Source organism: Astatotilapia calliptera, chromosome 7 (assembly GCF_964374335.1).
Source record: "Astatotilapia calliptera chromosome 7, fAstCal68.1, whole genome shotgun sequence".
In the NCBI taxonomy this organism is placed as follows: Eukaryota; Metazoa; Chordata; class Actinopteri; order Cichliformes; family Cichlidae; genus Astatotilapia; species Astatotilapia calliptera.
Genome location: NC_137428.1, coordinates 62,181,448 through 62,200,037, shown reverse-complemented (window position 1 = coordinate 62,200,037; position 18,590 = coordinate 62,181,448). Strand labels below are relative to the sequence as shown.

The following is an 18,590-nucleotide window of genomic DNA, read 5'->3' as shown; positions in this document are numbered from 1 at the left end:
CTCTCCTGAGCTCCTTTCAAATTGTCATCAATACGTATAAACTAAAAGAAAATTTGGATTCAAGACCCGTTACCACTCATTTTCTATCTGTTTGCCTTCCTTAATAATGGCTTCTTGACAGCCACCCTTCACCAGTGCCAGATCCAGTATTTGCTGGATTTTCCATCTGTTCTTCTTTTGTCATCCACTCATCTTTTTAAGGACATACTGCACAGCATCCAAGATATGCCAAGTTCCAAGTAGTCTGCTATCTGTAGATACTACACTGGTTCAGCCCTTTTTATGGTTGAATGATTCATAGCACACTCTTAAGTTCCTTAACAAAAAAAAAATTGTCTGAATTGTCAGGTTCAAGGATAGGACTGAAAATTAGGAAAACTTTGAAAGACCTCCAGAAAGCCTGGAAGAGGAAGAATATTAATTATATTAGCAAAATATAAAGAAATGAGGGGTGGTTTCAGACTTTCTGTATTTTATCACAGCATGGATTCGATATTTGAGACAGCATGGAAGAACATCCAGAATTCATTTAAAAAACTACTTGATTAATCAGTGTAGTGGGAAATGTTCACTGAATGAACATCGGGTTCAGATGTGATTTGCTCTTTCAGTCATTTGCTGTTTGTTGGTGCTGTGTGCATTTCTCAAACTTCAGCGCTTTTAGAGGCTTCGAGAATCATTCCTGCAAAGCGACAAAAACATGACACGGTAAGATACAAACATACTGCAGGTTTTATTTTACGTTTGCCATGACAATTAGAAAAATCATCTGGTGCATGTGAACATAAATCACTTCCCTCATCCAGCTTCAGTGAGCCAAAGTCACGTCGACGCTGCTAAAGGCGAGCGGTGACGTGCAGGATGTTTGCGTGAAAACACACTTTCACAACCGCCAAATATGATGACTAAACAATGGAGAAACGTGTGAGCCACAGGCCAGTAAAGTCATCATGCATGATAAGTGAGAGCAACACAAAGCAAGCCACAATTCAGTGTCTTCACGTTTGTGGTGCCGTTTGGTAAAAATGAGTAAGACGCCGATGAATCCACACAGTTTCACCGTTATCATGTTTCTACACCCACGAGTGTTATATAGATTTTATTTTTCTCTTTCATTACAAACATTTACAAAGATGACAGCCTTAGTATTAATGAGCAGTTGAGTACAGCGGTGCTAGAAATGCCGAAGCCTGTATAAAGTCGGTGGTCCTATGTTTGTAGCTGAGCTCTCATACGAACAAGCCCAGAATACGATAAGGTGCAAATCATCTCTGTAGAGTTTCGGGTCTGTACACTATAATAGATCAGTCACAAAATCCCTCATCGAATGCAGGCAGAGATACAACATTTGTGATGTCTATCATTTAGAAATAGTGCTTTTCCTGGGCCAATCTGAGGTAGACATAACAAAACCACTGAAGCAAAAAGACTGGTGTTTTTGAAAGATGGCAACTGAGACAGACATTCTTTTGTAATGAGCATACAAGCATAAGAGCTAACGTAGTAAGTCTGAAGCAAGCTGCTTGTTACATCGTGACCTTCTCCAGTCTACTGACAACTGCACAAAAGATCTTACCAGGAGCGATCAACAATTATAAATTAAACAAAGCAGGAATCAACTTTGACATTGTCCTCAGCAGCAGACGCGTTGGACAGAGAGCCGTCAGCAACCGCTGCTCCTGAAAGCAGCACCGAAGCCCCCAAGAGCAACATGCCGGAGAGAAGCTGAGATTCTGAGCAGCCGACATTCATACAGTGCATTTCAGCATACACAGCAGGCCTAACACTAAAATACACACTCTGTTACAGCAACTTCACACACACACACGCGCCTCCACAGTTATTGCTTGAAAGCAGAACACGCATACAAAAACACACAACTCCAGCCAGTAGGTCAGTGCTGCTGAGTGGAGACAAGCAGCAAGGAACAAAAAAAAGTTAACATGCAGGCACCTTTAAGTCTGCAGAAAGCACCACGATTTGAAGAAAATAACACGTTAAGAGTAATGTGGCACAGGACACAACAAAACAAAAACACGACTTCACGTAAAAAAAAAAGCCTCTCAGATTGCCACATATGCCGTTTTCAAGATAAAAATATGCAACCCCGTGACTTAAAAATGACGACACGTCGAAAAATACTGATAAATGAAACAAAGTCAGGGTGTTAGACCTCGGCTGTATTCCTGCTGCACACATTCTTTGGTCATGAATACATTAAATCCAACAGACTCACAAACGCTCTGCCGCACAAAGGAAACGCGCAGTAACTGATCCGAAGGTCTGTACAGAAACACGCTGGTGCACGAGTCTTTTGACGGAGGGTTTTTCTGATTTTTAAGATTAAAAATCCCTAGAAGGATGTTTAATCATTTCCACTGCACAGTGTTGCAGACAACTTTTTTTTTATAGATTGCTGAAATCCTGAACCCAACAGGGTTTCACAGCCTCGTTTTGCCAGCAACTAAGTGTGTGCGTGTTTTTTTTTACACTTTGAGAGGTGACGTATAAAAAAATGCAAGATCGCTTAAGTTTTTAAGAGTTTTCTTGCAACAAAATTAGAACTCACATATCTTTGTGATGGGCCTGCTGCAGAGCTTTGTAGCGATAAAAAGCAAATACTAGTTAACTGCATTTACCTTTGCAGGGCAGATTACAACATCACTTTTACAATACTCACTTTTGCAGTGTCTTAACAAATATGATGCCAAACATTTCACAACGTATGCCTTATAACTTACTAGTGGGATACGAACTTAAAAGAAATGGTAGGTGTTTTGATTTCCACTGTCTCCGCTCTCTGGCAGTCCACAGGAGTAGCAAAGGCACAAAAACAGATACAGACAATCCCAACCAGTCCTACCCCGACCCATCGCACGGCTCCGGTGTTTCCTCAGCAAAAATCCTTTCCTCGTTACCCTCCACACCAGAGTCAGAGGTCACATTCAGGTGGGAGTCTTTGCACAGCGTCTGTCCTTTATAGTGCACATTAAAAATGACAAAGACATGCCTTCTTCTGCCCATTGGAATAGAAAGGGTAGGGTAGGGATGAAGGGAAGGGTAGGGTAGGGGTGGGGGGAGGTAGGAGTGGGTGGGTAAGTAGGGTTAAAGAAATGAGAGGGGGGAAAACAAAAGAAAATCAGCCTTGGAGCTCCTCGAAGCATGTCTCACACACGCGTACTGGCTTTTTAGAGGATGGAGTGAGGGCGTTCCTTGACGAACACTCGGCACAGAAGATGTTTCCACAATGTCTGCAGTGGTGCTGGACATTCAGAGAGAAGAAGAGAGGCTCAGGGTAAGGAACGACTCAAACGTGCTCTCTTATGGGTTAAAAACAAAAATAATACCCACCTTCCTGACTGTGACGGTGAAGCCTTTCCCACAGGCCATGCAGTTCTGCACTTCATGATCCTCAGCCCACTTTCTGGTCAGACTCTGTGACTGTTTGATCTAAAAGGATCAACAGAAGCTGGCACAATCAGACAACGTCTAACTTTATCGCTATGATAAAGAGCCTCCTTTTTCATCATCTCATTATTTTAGAATTTCTGAGTTTTGGTGCTGACCTGAAGTGACTGGTTCTCTCTGCCGAGCTCCTGCATGGCAGCCGTCGTGTCATCCAGTTTCCTCCTTAGCTCCACCACTTTGGCCTGGAGCTTCTCGATCTCACCTTCACCCTTCACGCACCTGAAACACAACCGTAGAGTGACGTCATCTTATTTAATGGTTTAAGCTTCAAAATGCATTTCCTAAATGGGTAAGATGATTTCATTTGTTAGGAGGTGTGACAGTTTTTTATAACTACATCATCACATGAATATAAAACGCTTTTAAACATCATTTAAAGTTTTCTACTATAAGCTAAGTTTAGCATTCAGTTCCTGATGGGCCCAATTACATGTTTTCATTTGTAAGGCATGACTGAAGCTCGTGATGGTCACATCCACAGCCACGCAGCTGATCTGCTACCTGTCTGCTGCTCCAGCCTGTGGGTGGCTTGGGAGTGGAAATGGTTTAAGTGCAGAGACCAACCAAATCGAATTAACCATCTGCTGTGACGCCATGAGAAGGATTGTTTTTTTATTTACACTTTTTCTTAAAATAGCCTATTTTCATGGTTATGTTTCTTGGATATTATCTGCATCTTTTTGGGGGCATAATAAAACCTGCATTTTAGAAAGTGTGCCTGTGCCTGTACATCCTTGGTTGTTTGGCTCCTGACAGCTACTGAATTTTACTTGGAAATGAGGCGTATCAGCTTTTCATAGTGTGGAGTTTTATTCAGTCCAGCTCAACAATCTTTCTGTTGTTATAACTGCATTTTCACCCTGAAACTGATCTGTAGGCAATTTAACAAAGACAAGCTCTCGGTGCATTAAAAAAAAAAAACATTATAGAAAGTGGATATATTTCGACTTGCACCTGCTGGCTGATATTTATTTTGTTCATTATTTTTTTCCTTTTAGAGAATTTCCCACTTATTTTTGATTTGCTGTGCATAAAAAAAACATTGAGCCAATTTAAACTTATGGAGTTTAAAGAGTTTATAAAGCACTGAGGATGGTAACATATACAGTATTATTTCTTTTTTCTTGGAACTGAATATATGACCAATAAAATACTGTGAATGGTTCTAAAAGCAGTGAATTTTCAAGGCGGTCAAGGATATTTCATACCTTTTCAGGGTTTATAGCATCTCTGCTAAGCAAAGTGTCAAAGGTCAAAGAGAAGTAATATCAATTCACCTTTCCAAAAGAGCCCGTCGCTCGTCCTGGTTGTTCTGCACGGTGGCCTCCAGCACAGCGATTTCTCCTCTCAGCTCATCCGTCTGTTTCTCGAGTTCGCTGACTCTCCGCTGGCTGCCCTGCCATTCCCTCTTCAACGTGGCCACGTTTTCATTCAGGGCTGTCACCTGCAAACCCATCTTAGCTTCTGCCTCCTCCCCACGTTTCACCTGCTCTTGCCATCTCTTCTTCTCTGCTGCCTTTTGATGGAAGAATTGACCGTGTCAGAGAAAGGAATAAGAAGGGAAGCGCCTAATACTGTATTTCTTGGGATTTGGGAGCCTACCAGCTGATCCTGAGCGTCCCTGATTTGAGCTAGGAGCTGCTCCTCCCTCTCACTCCTGCCGTCCTTGGTGGTCTGGTGCTCCTTCTGCTCCTGCTTGAGAGCACCCTGTGCTGCCTCCACCTGAGCCTGCAGCTCAAGTTTCTGCTGGATCAACAGCTGTTTGGCTTCCTGCAATTCGCCGAGCTCCTGAGAAGACACAGTTATGGGCATCGAATTGGTCAAGTTTCAGTGACAAAAGAAGCAATAACTCATCTGTGATCTCTTCACAGCTATGATGTCAAATTGCTGGCTAGAATGCTGCCTTGCGGCATCCCTGACACACCAACATGAGAAATATCAGTATGAGATATATCAATATCTAATATCTTAAATCTTAAGACAAACACTGCTGCTTGTTAAGCAGCGTGACTGACCTTCTCGCTCTTCTCTGTTAGCGTTTTTAACTCTGAAGTCAGCCTGCTGTTGTTCTTCTCCAGGACACTCTTTGCTTTGTTCAGCTCCTCCACATTGCTCTTCTCCTTGTCCAGCTCCTCCTTAACTTGACCCTGAATCAGTTGGCACGGTTTAGATTAAATGAATTGATAACTGTGAACATTTAGGTGTTAATAGTTTCCCAGACCTTTTGCTTCTGCAACTCCTTCAGGGTTTGCTCCTTCTGTTGGAGCTTCTCGTCCCGTTTGGCAAGCTCCTGCTCCAGCGAGCTACGGGCTGATTTCAAGTCCTGGATCTGGGACTCTAAGCCTGACTGATGGGTTTGATTAGCAGCCAGCTCCTCCTGAGCCACGCTCAGTTTCTGCTCAGACGCCTGCACACAGAAGAAGTTTGAAAGTCACTTAGAATCACTCACTGCAAAATCCGTGAGTATAATTTAATACATTTCAATCTGAGACTGAGAATCACCTGAAGCTGCACTATAACAGCCTCGTCTCGCTTGCATTAATGTACCTTGAGATCCTGACGGAGGGCAGAAACCTCAGAGTCTTTTCCGTACACGTCAGACTGAAGCTTACTGATGTTTTCCTTGCTTTGCTCCAAGGCCTTCTGCAGCTCTGCTGTCCGGCTCTTCTCGGAGGTCAGCTCCTGGCCGAGCCCTGACACCTGTGCCCTCAGCTTATTTTCTTCTTGTGCCTGGAGATAACAGTTAAAGTAACAGACTGTGATGGATTGTCCACTGTTACAAAGCTCAACTCATTGAGAATGACTTGTTTCAGTATAGAAACACTGACCACAATGTTAATGAGGAGATGTACAACGCTTGTCTCTTTTCTTAGTTTAAAGACAGTACTTACTTTCTTGACACCAGCTTCCTTTAGCTCTGTCACTTGGCCATTCAGTTTCTTAATCTCTTCTTCCAAAGATCCCTGGGTCATCTTCAGTTGCGTCCGCAGTTTTTCCAGCTCGTTCTCCTTTTCCCTCAGTGTCTCCCGAGTCTTTGTGTGCTGCTGTTCTAATGAGGTCAGCTGCACTTTCAGCTGCTTCTCTGACTGACAGTTTCAGAAACAACAGATGTTTATGTGTTGGATTTTAAAGTCTATAACATTTGATATTGCATTTTCTTTTTAGACGCTTACCTCTCTCATCTGCTCCAGCTGTTCTTTGGATTCCTTCATTGCCTTTGTGATGGACTCATTATTTTTCAGAAGCTCCTGTCTTGCTTTTTCATTAGACTTATCCTGGGGAGAGATGGAATCATGTGAGTAATTGTTTCCTAGAATTTCTCACAGGCTGCAGATTAACCAAACCTACCTTCTCCTCTATAGCTGATTTATGGTTCTTCCTCTCAGTGTCCAGTTGACTCTGACTCTCTTTCAGTGCCTTGTTAGCCTTTCCGAGACTCTCCTGAGTAGCTGCAAGCTCCTTTTGTTGAGCCTTTTTTCCCTCTTGGGCCTTTTGTAACTCTGCTGCCAGACTCTGAGCTTTTTTATCCAGCTCTGCATGCTGAGACTTTCCCTCCTGGGTCACCTTTTCCAGGTTTGCCTTCAAAGTAGCAATCCCCTGCTCGGATTGTGCTAGCTTCTGTTGGACATCACTCAAGGTACCTGCCTTTTTCTTTAATTCCTCCTGCAGACTTGTAGCACTTGGCAGAGGAAAGACAGGAGGTTATTCAATAAAACACAGAAAAATCAGTAAAATACAGTTACTCTGAAAACTAAAAAGCACAATCTCTCACCCTGCTTTCTCAGTCTCCAGCGAGCGTTGTAGCTCCTTGGCTTTCTTTTTAACTTCCGAACTTTCCTTCTGCAGCTGCTGCAGTTCCTGCTGCGCCTGATCCCGTGCAGCCTGCATCTCCCCTACCTGTGACTCCAATTTCTATTAGAATAAAAAACCACGTTAACTTATAAAAGCAATACATGGATGCACTTTCTAGGTGTTACATCATTCAGATCAAAAATAAATCTCTTAAACCGAGAACTCAACGCAGACCTTGCCGAGTCCCTCCAGCTGCTCTATCCGCTGCTCTGAGGCCAGTAGCTTGTCTTTGCATTCCTTCAGACTGCTTTCTAGTTGTGTGCACTGCTCTTGTCTCTCTTTGAGCCTTTGGCCATGATCCTCCAGGTTCTTCTGAACCTTATTCAGCTCCTAAAAGGGACAGCAAGGCAGAGTGAAGGACAGCAGCAATAAAAAGTTGAGCAGAGGTGGAACAGACAAAAAAAAAAAAGCACAAAGTCAAATGAAACTGTGAAAACTGTGTTTCACTGTTTCGGTCTTCAAAGGAAAGAAATATGACACATTACAAAGGAAGCAGTGGGGCGCTTTAGCCAAATTTTAACACCAGTGGTACAGAGAGGAAGCTAACCTGCTGCTTGTCCTGTAGTGCATGTTGGGCAGACTCCAGGCTGTTCTCGAGGTTTGCTTTCTGTGCAGCCTTAGCTGCCTCTGCAGAGAGCAACAACTCTGTCTTTGCCTTCAGCTGCAGAAAAACAATCTGTTATTCTCACTATTTAAACTAAAGACACAACGTAGTGTGCTTGGATCAGTTAAGCAGCACGTGTGCAACACACCTATATCAATATCAACACATTACAGTCAGACACGTTTATCAGAGGCTTACCTGAGTATCCAACTGGGCCACTTTCTCCTTGCTCTCCGTGAGCTGGGTGGTGAGTTCAGTGACTGAAGTCTCCAGGGTATGAGCTCGGTCCTGGGCCGAGCGGAGCAGAGTCTTCTGCTCCTGGACCTGCTTGTGTAGATTATCTTGTGCTTGCTTGTTGCTCTCTGATTGGTTCTTGAGCTTGTCTGTCAACTGCGTTACCTTTAAATCCCACACATGAAAAAAAGTTATAAACTCGGGGAATGACTAAGAGCTCAATGCTGGTCTTTCTATATGATGCAATGTTTTTTTTCCTTCTATACAACAGTAAAGGACATGAGGTGAGGCAATCTAGAAGAGTGTGTGTGTGTGTGTGTGTGTGTGTGTGTGTGCCCACTTGTTCTTGTAGTGCATGGTTTTTCTCTTTAAGCTGGTTAAGGACAGCTGTCTCTCCTTCCCCGGCCTGGATTTTGGCACACAGGTCCTCTCTCTCAGCTTCCAGCTGGCTCACTGTGTCTTTACTCTTCTGAAGCAGAGCTTCCAGGTTCTGTATCTTCTGGTCTTTATCTCCGATTTGACGCAACACCTGCTCCAGGTCATTCTAAATGACAAGACAAACAAGACTTTTGATATTTCGTTCATTTTTTTAAAACTGTAAATCCTTTATTTCATTGGGGTTGTGATGTGATACACATGGAAAAATGTTGACTTGAGCTGAATCTTTCCGTAAATAAAATCTTATTCCATCATGATGAAATTAAATGAGATTTCAGTTAAATACTCAAATTAATAAATCTTAAACACAGCTGTCTTTTTATGCTTTGTGCTTACTGACGATATAATAAATGTCTGAGGTGAGAGGTTACAGAGGAGCCTTACCTGCGCCTCGCGGAGTTTGCCGTTGGTGTTTTGCTGCAGTGCCTGCAGCTCCTGGTGCTGCTGCTTGGCTTTCTCCAGCTGGTGCTGCAGGTCTGTGCTCTTACTGGCACTCTCCTTCAACTGAGGCAAAAACAAATGAGCATCATTACTAACTTTATTGCTTTCACACTGTTTTTTGCCTATACACCTAACATCAGGTAAATTTGTTAACCATTTGTTAACCAATCCTCTAAATTATACACCACCTTTCTAACTCTTTCATCAAGATTTGTGTGTGGGCTTTTTTCTTTTGTTTTTTGGGGGGGTATTTTGTCCTGTCCATCACTGATTCCTTCCTGAATTTTAGTCAAATAAACAAATCAAAAGTATATTTGACTATTTTTCAGTGCACAAAACTCTATCTGCAGATATTCTGATGTTCGCTCTTTCCAATTCCCAATTTCCCTACAAGAATCATTAAAGCTCCAGCAGATGCCCACCTGTTCCTCTGCACGGGAGAGTTTGAGCTGCAGGTCGGCTGCTTGTTGCTCGCGGTCCTTGAGTTTCTCCCCCGACAGCTGCCTCTGTTCTTTCAATCGACCTTGCACCTCACCCAGCTGCCTCTCTGCCTCCAACAGTTTGGCATGCAGCTAGAAAAGCGCAGAGACGATAGTAAAGAGTAAAGTAGATAACAAAGGATGACAAAGTCCAAGAGCAAGAAATACCAGATATTTAGATGTGGAAAATCAACTCTACTGTGTTCGTTTTTTTATTCATGTTTTTTGCTGCACTTTAAACCAATATTATGGTTTAAGTCTGTTTTTTTCACCCTCCCAGCCAAAATATTTGACACGATATTATGTGTGTAACTGAAATGTAAGTAGCAAATTATATTCAGTGTATTTTTTTATACTAATTTGCAACAACGTTCATCTAAAAGCACTTCATGTTTTGAAGAGACATTTTAGACAATGTATGCAAAAGCACATTTTCAAGAGCCTCTGATGTTTTGTTCTCCAACTCTTTCTAACAACAGAAGCATTTGTGACTTCTTTGCCTGCCTGACTCACCTGACTGATCTCAGTCTGCTGCTGAGCACCTTGGCTTTCCTTTTCTTCCCGCTGCTGTTCCAGCTGTTTCCTCTCAACCTTTAACTCTGCATGCTTCACCTCTAGCTCTGTAATCTCACTCTTCAACTTTGCCACCTCCTCAGCCCTCTCTGAGACCTCCATCTGGGCTTTGTGCAGGGACGCCTCAGCCCCTGTGGCCCGAGCCTGCAGCTCTTGCACTTCTAATTCCCTTTCCCTCAGGCTTTCTTGGACTTCCTTCTTGGAAGCTTTCTCAGCCCCTAGATGCTCCTCCAGATCTTGATACTCCTTCTCCTTGCGTGCAAGCTTTTCAGACAGGCTCTGCAAGTATAACAGAAGACAACATCAGTCAGTTATGCGATCTATGCCAAGACATTTGGCCTTTATGGTGGTGACGTTTTTCCATAAATTGAACAAAACTTGTGAATGACAAAACAAGAGCAAGCAAAAATGACTGCCTTGTGTTACTTCTTGGCAGTGAGCAGGGTCTTATTGAAAAAGACTGATAATGTTACAGCCGCTAATTAAGTCACAGCGGAACATGAACCATTTGTCTTTTCTAAATTAAAACCGTTAGCGTGATAGGAGTTGCACCACGTCATGAACACACCCCGCCCCGCACGACCTCATGTGCTACGAGCAATGGAAAAGAACAGTGGCCTGTCAAGAGTCAAGAATAAAGTGAGGTATGCCATTTCTAGAGGATGGTTTACAACACAGAGCTGCACAGCACTTGCTCCGGCTGCAAACTTGGCAACAGGGCGACAAAGAAAAATAATGTTGTTAATAGTGAAGCATGCCGCTAACTAGGAAGAGTGACAGGGGATCTGGATTTCACAGACATCCAAGAACCCTCGTTAGATTTTTGACCCCCACTCTGCATTTATGCATTTCCTTCCTTCTCCGTGTTTTTGCTTTTCTCCTCTTGCTCCCCACTTCCTGTCTCTCACCATCTGCTCAACCTTTTTTTTGCCCCTTTTTATTCTCATGAGACAAATATCTGTATCAGGTCTCGGGTGTCCTGTTGTTAGGAGAAGCACAGGGCAGTGGCAACGTGCTGGAGATCCACTTCTCTAATCCCCTTCTTACCAGAAGGCTGGAGGACTGCTGTTGAGAATTTAATCTCTGGCTACGTTTCCCCAGTTCCCGTTGCAGCAGTGCTGTTACCTGTGACTGCATTTCACCCCTGCAGTGCAGCGCTGGTTTAATTATAGTGCGGCGTGTAAGTTTTGCCAACATATCTGGGTTGTCAAAGACAGTTGGTGACAGCAGGGTATTGTGATGAGACCTGATGCTGAGCAACAGAGGAAGGTTTACAGCAGCTGCTGAGACTGAGTAATGTTACTGTGGGAAAAAGTAAATCCTACACATTCTTGCAGTGCAACAGATGTAAAAGTAGACACGTTTGCACCTGTGCTTATTCGTCCAGAATAGCTACAACAGCTGTAGCTGTTTGGTTCTGGTGTGGTGAGCGTGTGTTACCTGACTTTGCTGCTGCAAGTTATTCAAATTGCTCTGCAACTCATGAATCTGTTGCGTGTAGACGGCTGCTTCCTGAGGACCCTTCTCCAGCTCTGCCTTCAGTTGGGATATGGTCATCTGCAGTCCAGTAAAAAGGACACGTTAGACTCTTTCTCAAAGACAAATGTATATTGACGAAACAGACGCAGCACTGTAAAGGACTGGCATAAAATAAAACACAGACTAGTAATGAACAGGCTTCACTTCCACAAAAGCTAATAAGTAAATAAAATAAATTCACAGACTAATAAAAGTAAAGAAACCTCAGACAAAAACGAAACAAAGCTCCAAAGAAATGAAACTAAATTTGGGGGCCAACTTGTTTACCTCCAGTTTACGAATCTTGAGTATTGTGAGTGTTGCGGAGGGGTGCAGTGTGTGAGAAGCAGAAGGAAGAAAGGGAAAAAGACAGAGGGACAAAAGTGAGTCACAAAACAACAGCAAGCAGCAGCACAGAGCTGCTGAGCTGAGAGAATAAAAATCTGAATATTTCACACAAACATGTGTTTAATATACTAAAACGACAGCGAGTTGGAGACAGCTGGCAAATTCCTAACAGCGCTCCTCGTCAACTATATCTGACAGCTATTATATAATTAAAACCCAGACCTCTAAATATTCTCAAAATCTGCTTTTTTCAGTGTGTAAAAAAATATGAGTAGGTCTTTAAGATCATTTGCAGAAGGAGAGGTTCAGGGCCCGCGGCTGCCTGATAGAGCTCTAAAGATAGTCCTCTCCTTCTGGGAGAAAAATGCAGGAAATAGGGCTGAATTATTCACCATGCATTAATTAAAGGCTGAATTAGGCACAAAGCCCAAAGAACATCTGAACTTTTTCAGAACTTATTACAAAACTGTTTCTTGTCTTTGGTGAACTGTGAAAAGTAAGTCAAATTAAACTTTTTCAAATATTTACACAGACAATGAAAACAATCGTTTTTATGTGACTGTGACAGTCAAGAGCGTCAAACACAACAGGTGTTTCGGCGTTCTAACCTCTGAGGTAGTGTAATTAGCCTGCAGTTGCTCATAATGGTTTTTGAGGCGCTCTGACTCTTCCTCCCTCTCACGGGTCATGTTGTCCATCAGTGTTTGCACCTGGACCAGCTCCTTCTGCAGGACCTCGACATCCTCAACGCCCGGTCGCTGCAGCTAGGGGGCAGAGAAAAAAAACACTATGTTTTAAAAAAAAGAAAAAAGGACCGGGTCACAACAAGTCCAGCAAGAGACAAAAGCTATGTGAAATTCACCAGGCGTGCACACTTTAAAATGCTTTTGAACAGCACCAGTACCATGTTCTGACTTCAGTAAATCCAAGAGTCTACAGCTCAGTGGTTTTAGGATTAAATTTACTGTTAGTTCCATTAGTGGATAGCTGATTTTGAATTGTCAATATGTGACTGAAGTGCAGCCATACATGCACATGACATACCACTGTGCCCACCATGTTTGAGAGCAATTGTTTGCTTCACATCGTGACCTGTATCGCCCATCTCCAAACTTTTCTCTTCCCATCATTCAGTTTTCATCAGGCCGAAGATTTGTTTGGATTTTTTTAAGAGCAGTCTACTCCGGTCTTCCTGGTCCTGAGCGTAACCAGTGGTTTGCACCTTGTTGTAAACATTCTGCGTTTATACTCCTGAAGGCATCACTTGATTGTAGACTCTGACAATGATACTCCTACCTCCTCGAGAATGTTTTGACTTGGTTAGATGTTGCCAAGTTTTGGTTTTTTTTAAACTAAGAATGAATTTGCGATCATCAGCTTTAGCTATCTTCTGTGGTCTTTCAGGCACTTTGAGCTGGCTAGTGTGTTTCTTCTTTTCTTCTTAAGAATGTACCAGATTGTTGATTTGGTCACTTTTAAAAGTTTTACTCTCGCTCTAATGTTTTTATCTGGGTTTTTAAACCTAATTATAGCCTCCCTCACTTGCGCCAAAATCTCTATGGACCTGATATTGAGAGTTCGAATGAAAAGCTATCAAAGCTAAGATCAATGCCTGAAATCAACTCGAGATTCTTTACTTGCTTAGTTTGTCGTGGAATAATCAGAGAACCATGAAGCTGGTTATCAATTTTCCAATTGTTCTGATCTTATGAAAATGGGGGAATATGAATAAAAATGGCCGTCATTTCTAAACAGGTAATGCAAATTTTTCATTAAGCCCTTTAAATTAAAGCTGTAAGTCTCACTTATATCACATATTGATAGTTTGATTTAAAATCCAACGAAATGATGTAGAGACGCAAAAAAAAGGACCTAGCTGCATTTTTGGGTGAAGCTTCCATAAACCAGTTGGAACAGTTAACACCTGTTCAGGCCAGACGGCACAGGAATATGAGCATAATTGTACGTTTGAACCACACGACTCTATTGCTGAGGCCAGTTCACTTTTTTTGGTGATAAAAGTTTTTTAAGATTCCATTTTTCTCAACATGTCTTTGACAAATGTGTGGACAGGGCCTGTGTTGATCCTTCAGGAACACAGCTCAGAGTCAAACTGAAATCACTGTGGAGGTCAAACTCTAAAGAAAACATTTACTCGAGAGAACAGAATAAATAACAAAAGACACTTGGAGCGTGTTCTTGTACCAGCTCTGTTTGGAGTCGCTCGTTCTCCTCCTTCGCTTCCTGCAGTTGTTCGTTCAACTTGGCTAATCTCTGGTCAGCAGCCTCCCTGAGGCTTTTCTCCTCATCGTAACGGGACTTCAAATCTGTTGGATTCAGTGATGGAAAAAATGGGAAAAAAAAGAAAAAATTTAATCAGATTTATCCCGGAAAATACTCATTCCTTGAGGCTGGGTTGAAAAACGAAAAAATTCTGAATAAGGTCAAATGGATTTGTAAAAGGAAAATAAATAAATGATGATGCAGACCCACAGACACAGGCCTCCCAGTTGTCCGGCCGAACACTAACCTACTATCTCTGTGGCCAGCTGGGCAGCCTTCTGCTCAAACAGGTCTTTCATCTGTTTGATGTTGAACTTCTCTGTCTCAGCTTCATTCAGCTTCCTTTCAAGTACTGAAAAACAGCATGACATATTAGCGACTGATGATCTGCTGTGTAGTTACACGTGCACTTTAAGGGTCCCCTACCTGAATCATCCGCGCTCATCTGCCCATCGTTCTGCGGATGTGAGCGAATGAGAGAAACACTGCATTAGCATCATGTTTTATATTCACAAAGTCACCTCTTCATTAAAACATGTTTTTTTTTTATCTTGAAGCATTTACCTGCTTCAGGTGTCCTTGGACTTTGTCTAACTCCTTTTTTAGCTCACCAGAGAACCATCTTTCCTCCTAACCATGAAAAACACACTCATAAATCAAGTTTGCAGAATCATTTACACCGCTCGCTAACAGGTACAGTTTAAACGCAGCTATACCTTGAGAGAAGTGTGCAGGTCCTGGACCTCCTGCCGCAGCATTGTGAGGTCTTCCCTAAAAGAGAAAAAAAATACCATGTTGATTAAAAAAAACAAACACTAAATTAAACACTGCCACAAACGTACTGAGGTCAGTCTCTATGCTTTGATCAGAAACGCTAATCTCACCTAGTGGGGGCCACGTGAGCAGGGAGGTCTCCGGTATCATGGAACAGCTCATAGTGCTTGAACAGCTCCTCTGCAGAGTTGTGAGACTTCATGCACTGAGGACAGATGAAGCCCTGCACACAGAAGTATGCCATTAATGAAAACTGCTTCAGTTAAAAAAAACATAAAAACAGCAAAAACTAAAAGAAAAAACAAAAGTAGAAGTTCTCAGTTAAAAGCAAAGTGCATCCACATTACCTCAGATGTCTGATCGTGGTTAAGGTCGGTGCTGGGCTGCTCTGACTCTGCATTCTGAGACCCTCCCTTCCCGGGAGTCTGGTGAACAGAAAATAAGACTTTTATGATGAAGCTCAATACCTCAACGCGACAAAATTAAAAGTCCATAACTTATAACATTGTGATCTATTGAAATCACATTGTTATAAGCATTAACAACACCATTTGTTTTAAGATTTAAAATATAACTGAGATGACTCGTGTTTCTCTTCATCTGTAATATTTATAGTAGTTAATAATCTCTGGCAAAGGCACATATCTGTCTATGTAAAGTCTGACATATTAAAGAACCTAAAGTCACATTTACCCATACATTCATTCAGTAAGTTCTTCTATGCACTTCTAAGCGAATTATCTTCATCAGTTCCACAGCCAAGCTAACATTCATGTCTTTTGAGTGTAGGAGGAACATGCAAACTCCACATAGGAAGGTCCCAGCCAACCAGGAGATTCAAACCCTGAATTTTCTTACTGTGTAACAGTGCTTACCAGTGCATAACCTGACCATGTGGAACTAAAACACCCTACAGAGCCTGGATCTAGGATTGTGTTAAGGCACAGATCTGGAGCTTCGACACTTCTTCAAGGGAAGATTTTTAGAACGCCAAGAGTCATTCTAGCCCTAACTGCTAAGGCCAAACTAAGCTATCGGGCACCTGGGCTTCATGATAAAGAGGCAAGGCAGAGGCCTTTCTAGCAAGAGACACATGAAAGCTGCCTGGAGTTACGAAAAGAAAGGACCTCGACTGTGAGAAACAACATCCACTAACCAAGCAGGAACTATTTGATCTCAATGCTAAGTGTCATGTCAGGAGCACACTTTGTAATCTGGCTAGGAAATATTTTTAAAATTTCCCCAAGACTGACTTTCCTTGTACAGTTCCTATCAGTGCTTCCAGCATTTCACATATATGACGCTGTGGTGCTAGTGTGGCTATGCTTCGGTCACAGATTCAGTTTTAAAAGCAGCAATGATTTACCTAGACTATCTGCCTTTCCTGTGTTATTGCATATCAATAACTATTTAACATATGTGTTTACAAATTTTCTGTGACTTCATGAAATGTGCAAGGCTTTAGCCCACTGGCCTGAAAAACAAACACATTAGCTAGATGTTCCGCAGGTTTTCCATTCACAAAAAGGATTTATTGGTGCAGGTGACATGAATGAAAGAGGTCAAAATTAGTGTTTGTGCAAGTTGGGCATTCAGCAAAGACTGACCTAAGTTTGTTTAAAGGCTGACTTAAGGGTTGGGTTGCATTACGGAGCAACCTTTAACCCTAGTTCAACAAATAGTGTGTGTGTGTGTGTGTGTGTGTGTGTGTGTGTGTGTGTGTGTGTGTGTGTGTGTGTGTGTGTGTGTGTGTGTGTTATGTAATATTACTAGCCTCAAAAATAAATATACATACATTAAAAATATACAAAACTGTATTATACTACAGGCCTTCTTCAATAATAGCAACTGCATTACCAGTGGGATTATTATTGTACATTTTTTTGAAATGGACTGGAAATGCAATATTTGTCATCTTTTAAACTGCTGTTAAAACCTGTTGAAATCCCTTTAAGGTCAAGGGTGGTGTTGCAACTGTGATATGGCAAAGGTATAAAATGAACTGCAATCAGTATCTTGTGGCCTGATAAGTATTTGAACCTATCAAATTACCTGAGTGTCTAATCACTCTGTAAATAAGGTGGTTCAAAAGCAACTTCTCTTATATAAAAAGGGGTGAGATGTGAGCTGTCTTCTCTAAACAGAGCATGTCTCCCTTTAGTCCTATTAACCCATAATAATAGCCAAAAGGTGGTGACGGTTACAAAGCTGCTACTTCTTATTTTGGCTGCTCCCTTTAGGACTTGCCATAGGGGATCATCTACCTTCATCTTACCCTATCCATACTATCCCCTCTGTTGCACCAACCCCCTGCATGTATTCAACATATCCAAACTATATCAGCCTTTCCTCTCTAACTTTGTCTCCAAACCACTCAACCTGGCCTTTTTGTCAGTCCCACTGTCTCTTATTACCATCTTATAATAGGACTTTTCAGTCTTCCTGCCATGCTTCTGTCTCAAATCAGCCCTGACACTTATCTAGACCTCTCTGTTCACGATCTCCAGGTATGTTTAACCTCTTCTGCCTTCACAATTTCCCGTCCTCGCAGCTTCGCTGTTAATAATTACGAGGCTACAGATAATGTGTAAAGACACAGAACAAAACAGTACTAAGCGCTTTAAAAATGTACCGACCTAAATAAAAACGGAATGGGTATTGTGATCTAACTAATGTATACAAACTAACGCGAGGAGCGATGCCTTGTGGTAAATGTAGTCTTCTAAGAAGCTAGCCAAGTAGCTGACCTCTGCTCTTTACTCTCACAATTAACTTTAAAGACAAGCAGCCAGTTTAATTAACCCTGCCAGCATGAACAGTTTTGTGTTTACTTGGTTAAAACGCGTGTTTCTACGTTGTGGTGAGCCAGATGACAACACTTCCCAACACTAGTAGGTAGCTAACGTCACTGTTAGCATGTGACGAGAAGACGATGAATTAACCTACCTACTCCTGTAACATAGCTAGCTAACGGAAAGTACGAATAGAAACTGTGTCAATGACTAAATATATCAGATTTTAAAGCTCTCCCATAATGGAATAACCCTTAAGAGGTATAAAATTTAAGTATATTATAATCCACAGACTAGTTTCATTCCTGTCCACTTTAGCATGCTCGTTTTATCCAAGTTAGCATTTAATGGTTAGCTGTGTCAGCCCAACGCAAGGAGCGCTCGATGTATTCACTCCGACCTGCAGGAACTTTTTCAGCCTACCAGTTCTCACTAGCTAAACGTAAACCCGCCCATCAGCGATACGTTTTGTATCAAAACATTCGTCTCCACCACGAAACCAGACATAGACAGGCCTGTGTCTTCTGAGGAAAACATCTCCAGTTGCCTAAACAAAAATCGATCCCGATGATTGCTTTGTCCCCCGGATAGCTTACCATTTGCAGTATCCGTCTGAGCATAGCCTCGATTGTGTTTTGTCCCGTCAAGAAATCCTGACAGTTTTCAAAATGCCAAGTTTACGTCTGTGAACGGCGAACACCTGACCGGACTCAGGGAACAGCAGCGACGGATGGGCGGGTCATGGAGAGGATGGCTCAGCACCAGGAGGATACACAACCTGGTGAT

General features: G+C 42.3%; 1 protein-coding gene across 2 annotated transcripts; it reads right to left on the bottom strand.

The window, feature by feature from the left end:
• Window positions 1–2,159: 2,159 nt before the first annotated feature.
• eea1 (early endosome antigen 1) lies at window positions 2,160–18,541 on the bottom strand. 2 transcript variants are annotated; one of them, XM_026176312.2, is made up of 30 exons: window positions 18,401–18,541; window positions 15,360–15,437; window positions 15,123–15,235; window positions 14,955–15,009; window positions 14,803–14,868; window positions 14,665–14,695; window positions 14,486–14,590; window positions 14,161–14,282; window positions 12,564–12,719; window positions 11,896–11,910; window positions 11,530–11,646; window positions 10,030–10,368; window positions 9,460–9,609; window positions 8,981–9,100; window positions 8,499–8,702; window positions 8,123–8,323; window positions 7,868–7,981; window positions 7,495–7,650; window positions 7,241–7,380; window positions 6,817–7,147; window positions 6,642–6,743; window positions 6,360–6,554; window positions 6,016–6,198; window positions 5,690–5,875; window positions 5,484–5,615; window positions 5,071–5,256; window positions 4,746–4,984; window positions 3,567–3,687; window positions 3,352–3,450; window positions 2,160–3,262 (listed from the first exon to the last, which is right to left on the bottom strand). In XM_026176312.2, exons 1-30 carry the CDS (start codon window positions 18,422–18,424, stop codon window positions 3,140–3,142), a joined length of 4,203 nt encoding a protein of 1,400 aa, XP_026032097.1. In that variant the 5' UTR covers window positions 18,425–18,541; the 3' UTR covers window positions 2,160–3,139. The 2 variants fall into 2 exon arrangements, with proteins under 2 accessions (XP_026032097.1, XP_026032098.1); XM_026176313.2 differs by lacking the exon at window positions 11,896–11,910.
• Between the last annotated feature and the right edge of the window lie 49 nt (window positions 18,542–18,590).

Excerpts from the sequence above, each read along its gene's own strand:
- eea1 (XM_026176312.2), bottom strand. The coding sequence starts at position 18,424 with ATGCTCAGACGGATACTGCAAATG. Across the intron at positions 5,876-6,015 it reads CCCTCCGTCAGGATCTCAAG|GCGTCTGAGCAGAAACTGAG; the intron begins GTACATTAATGC and ends TTCTGTGTGCAG. Across the intron at positions 3,263-3,351 it reads TCACCGTCACAGTCAGGAAG|CACCACTGCAGACATTGTGG; the intron begins GTGGGTATTATT and ends CTGAATGTCCAG.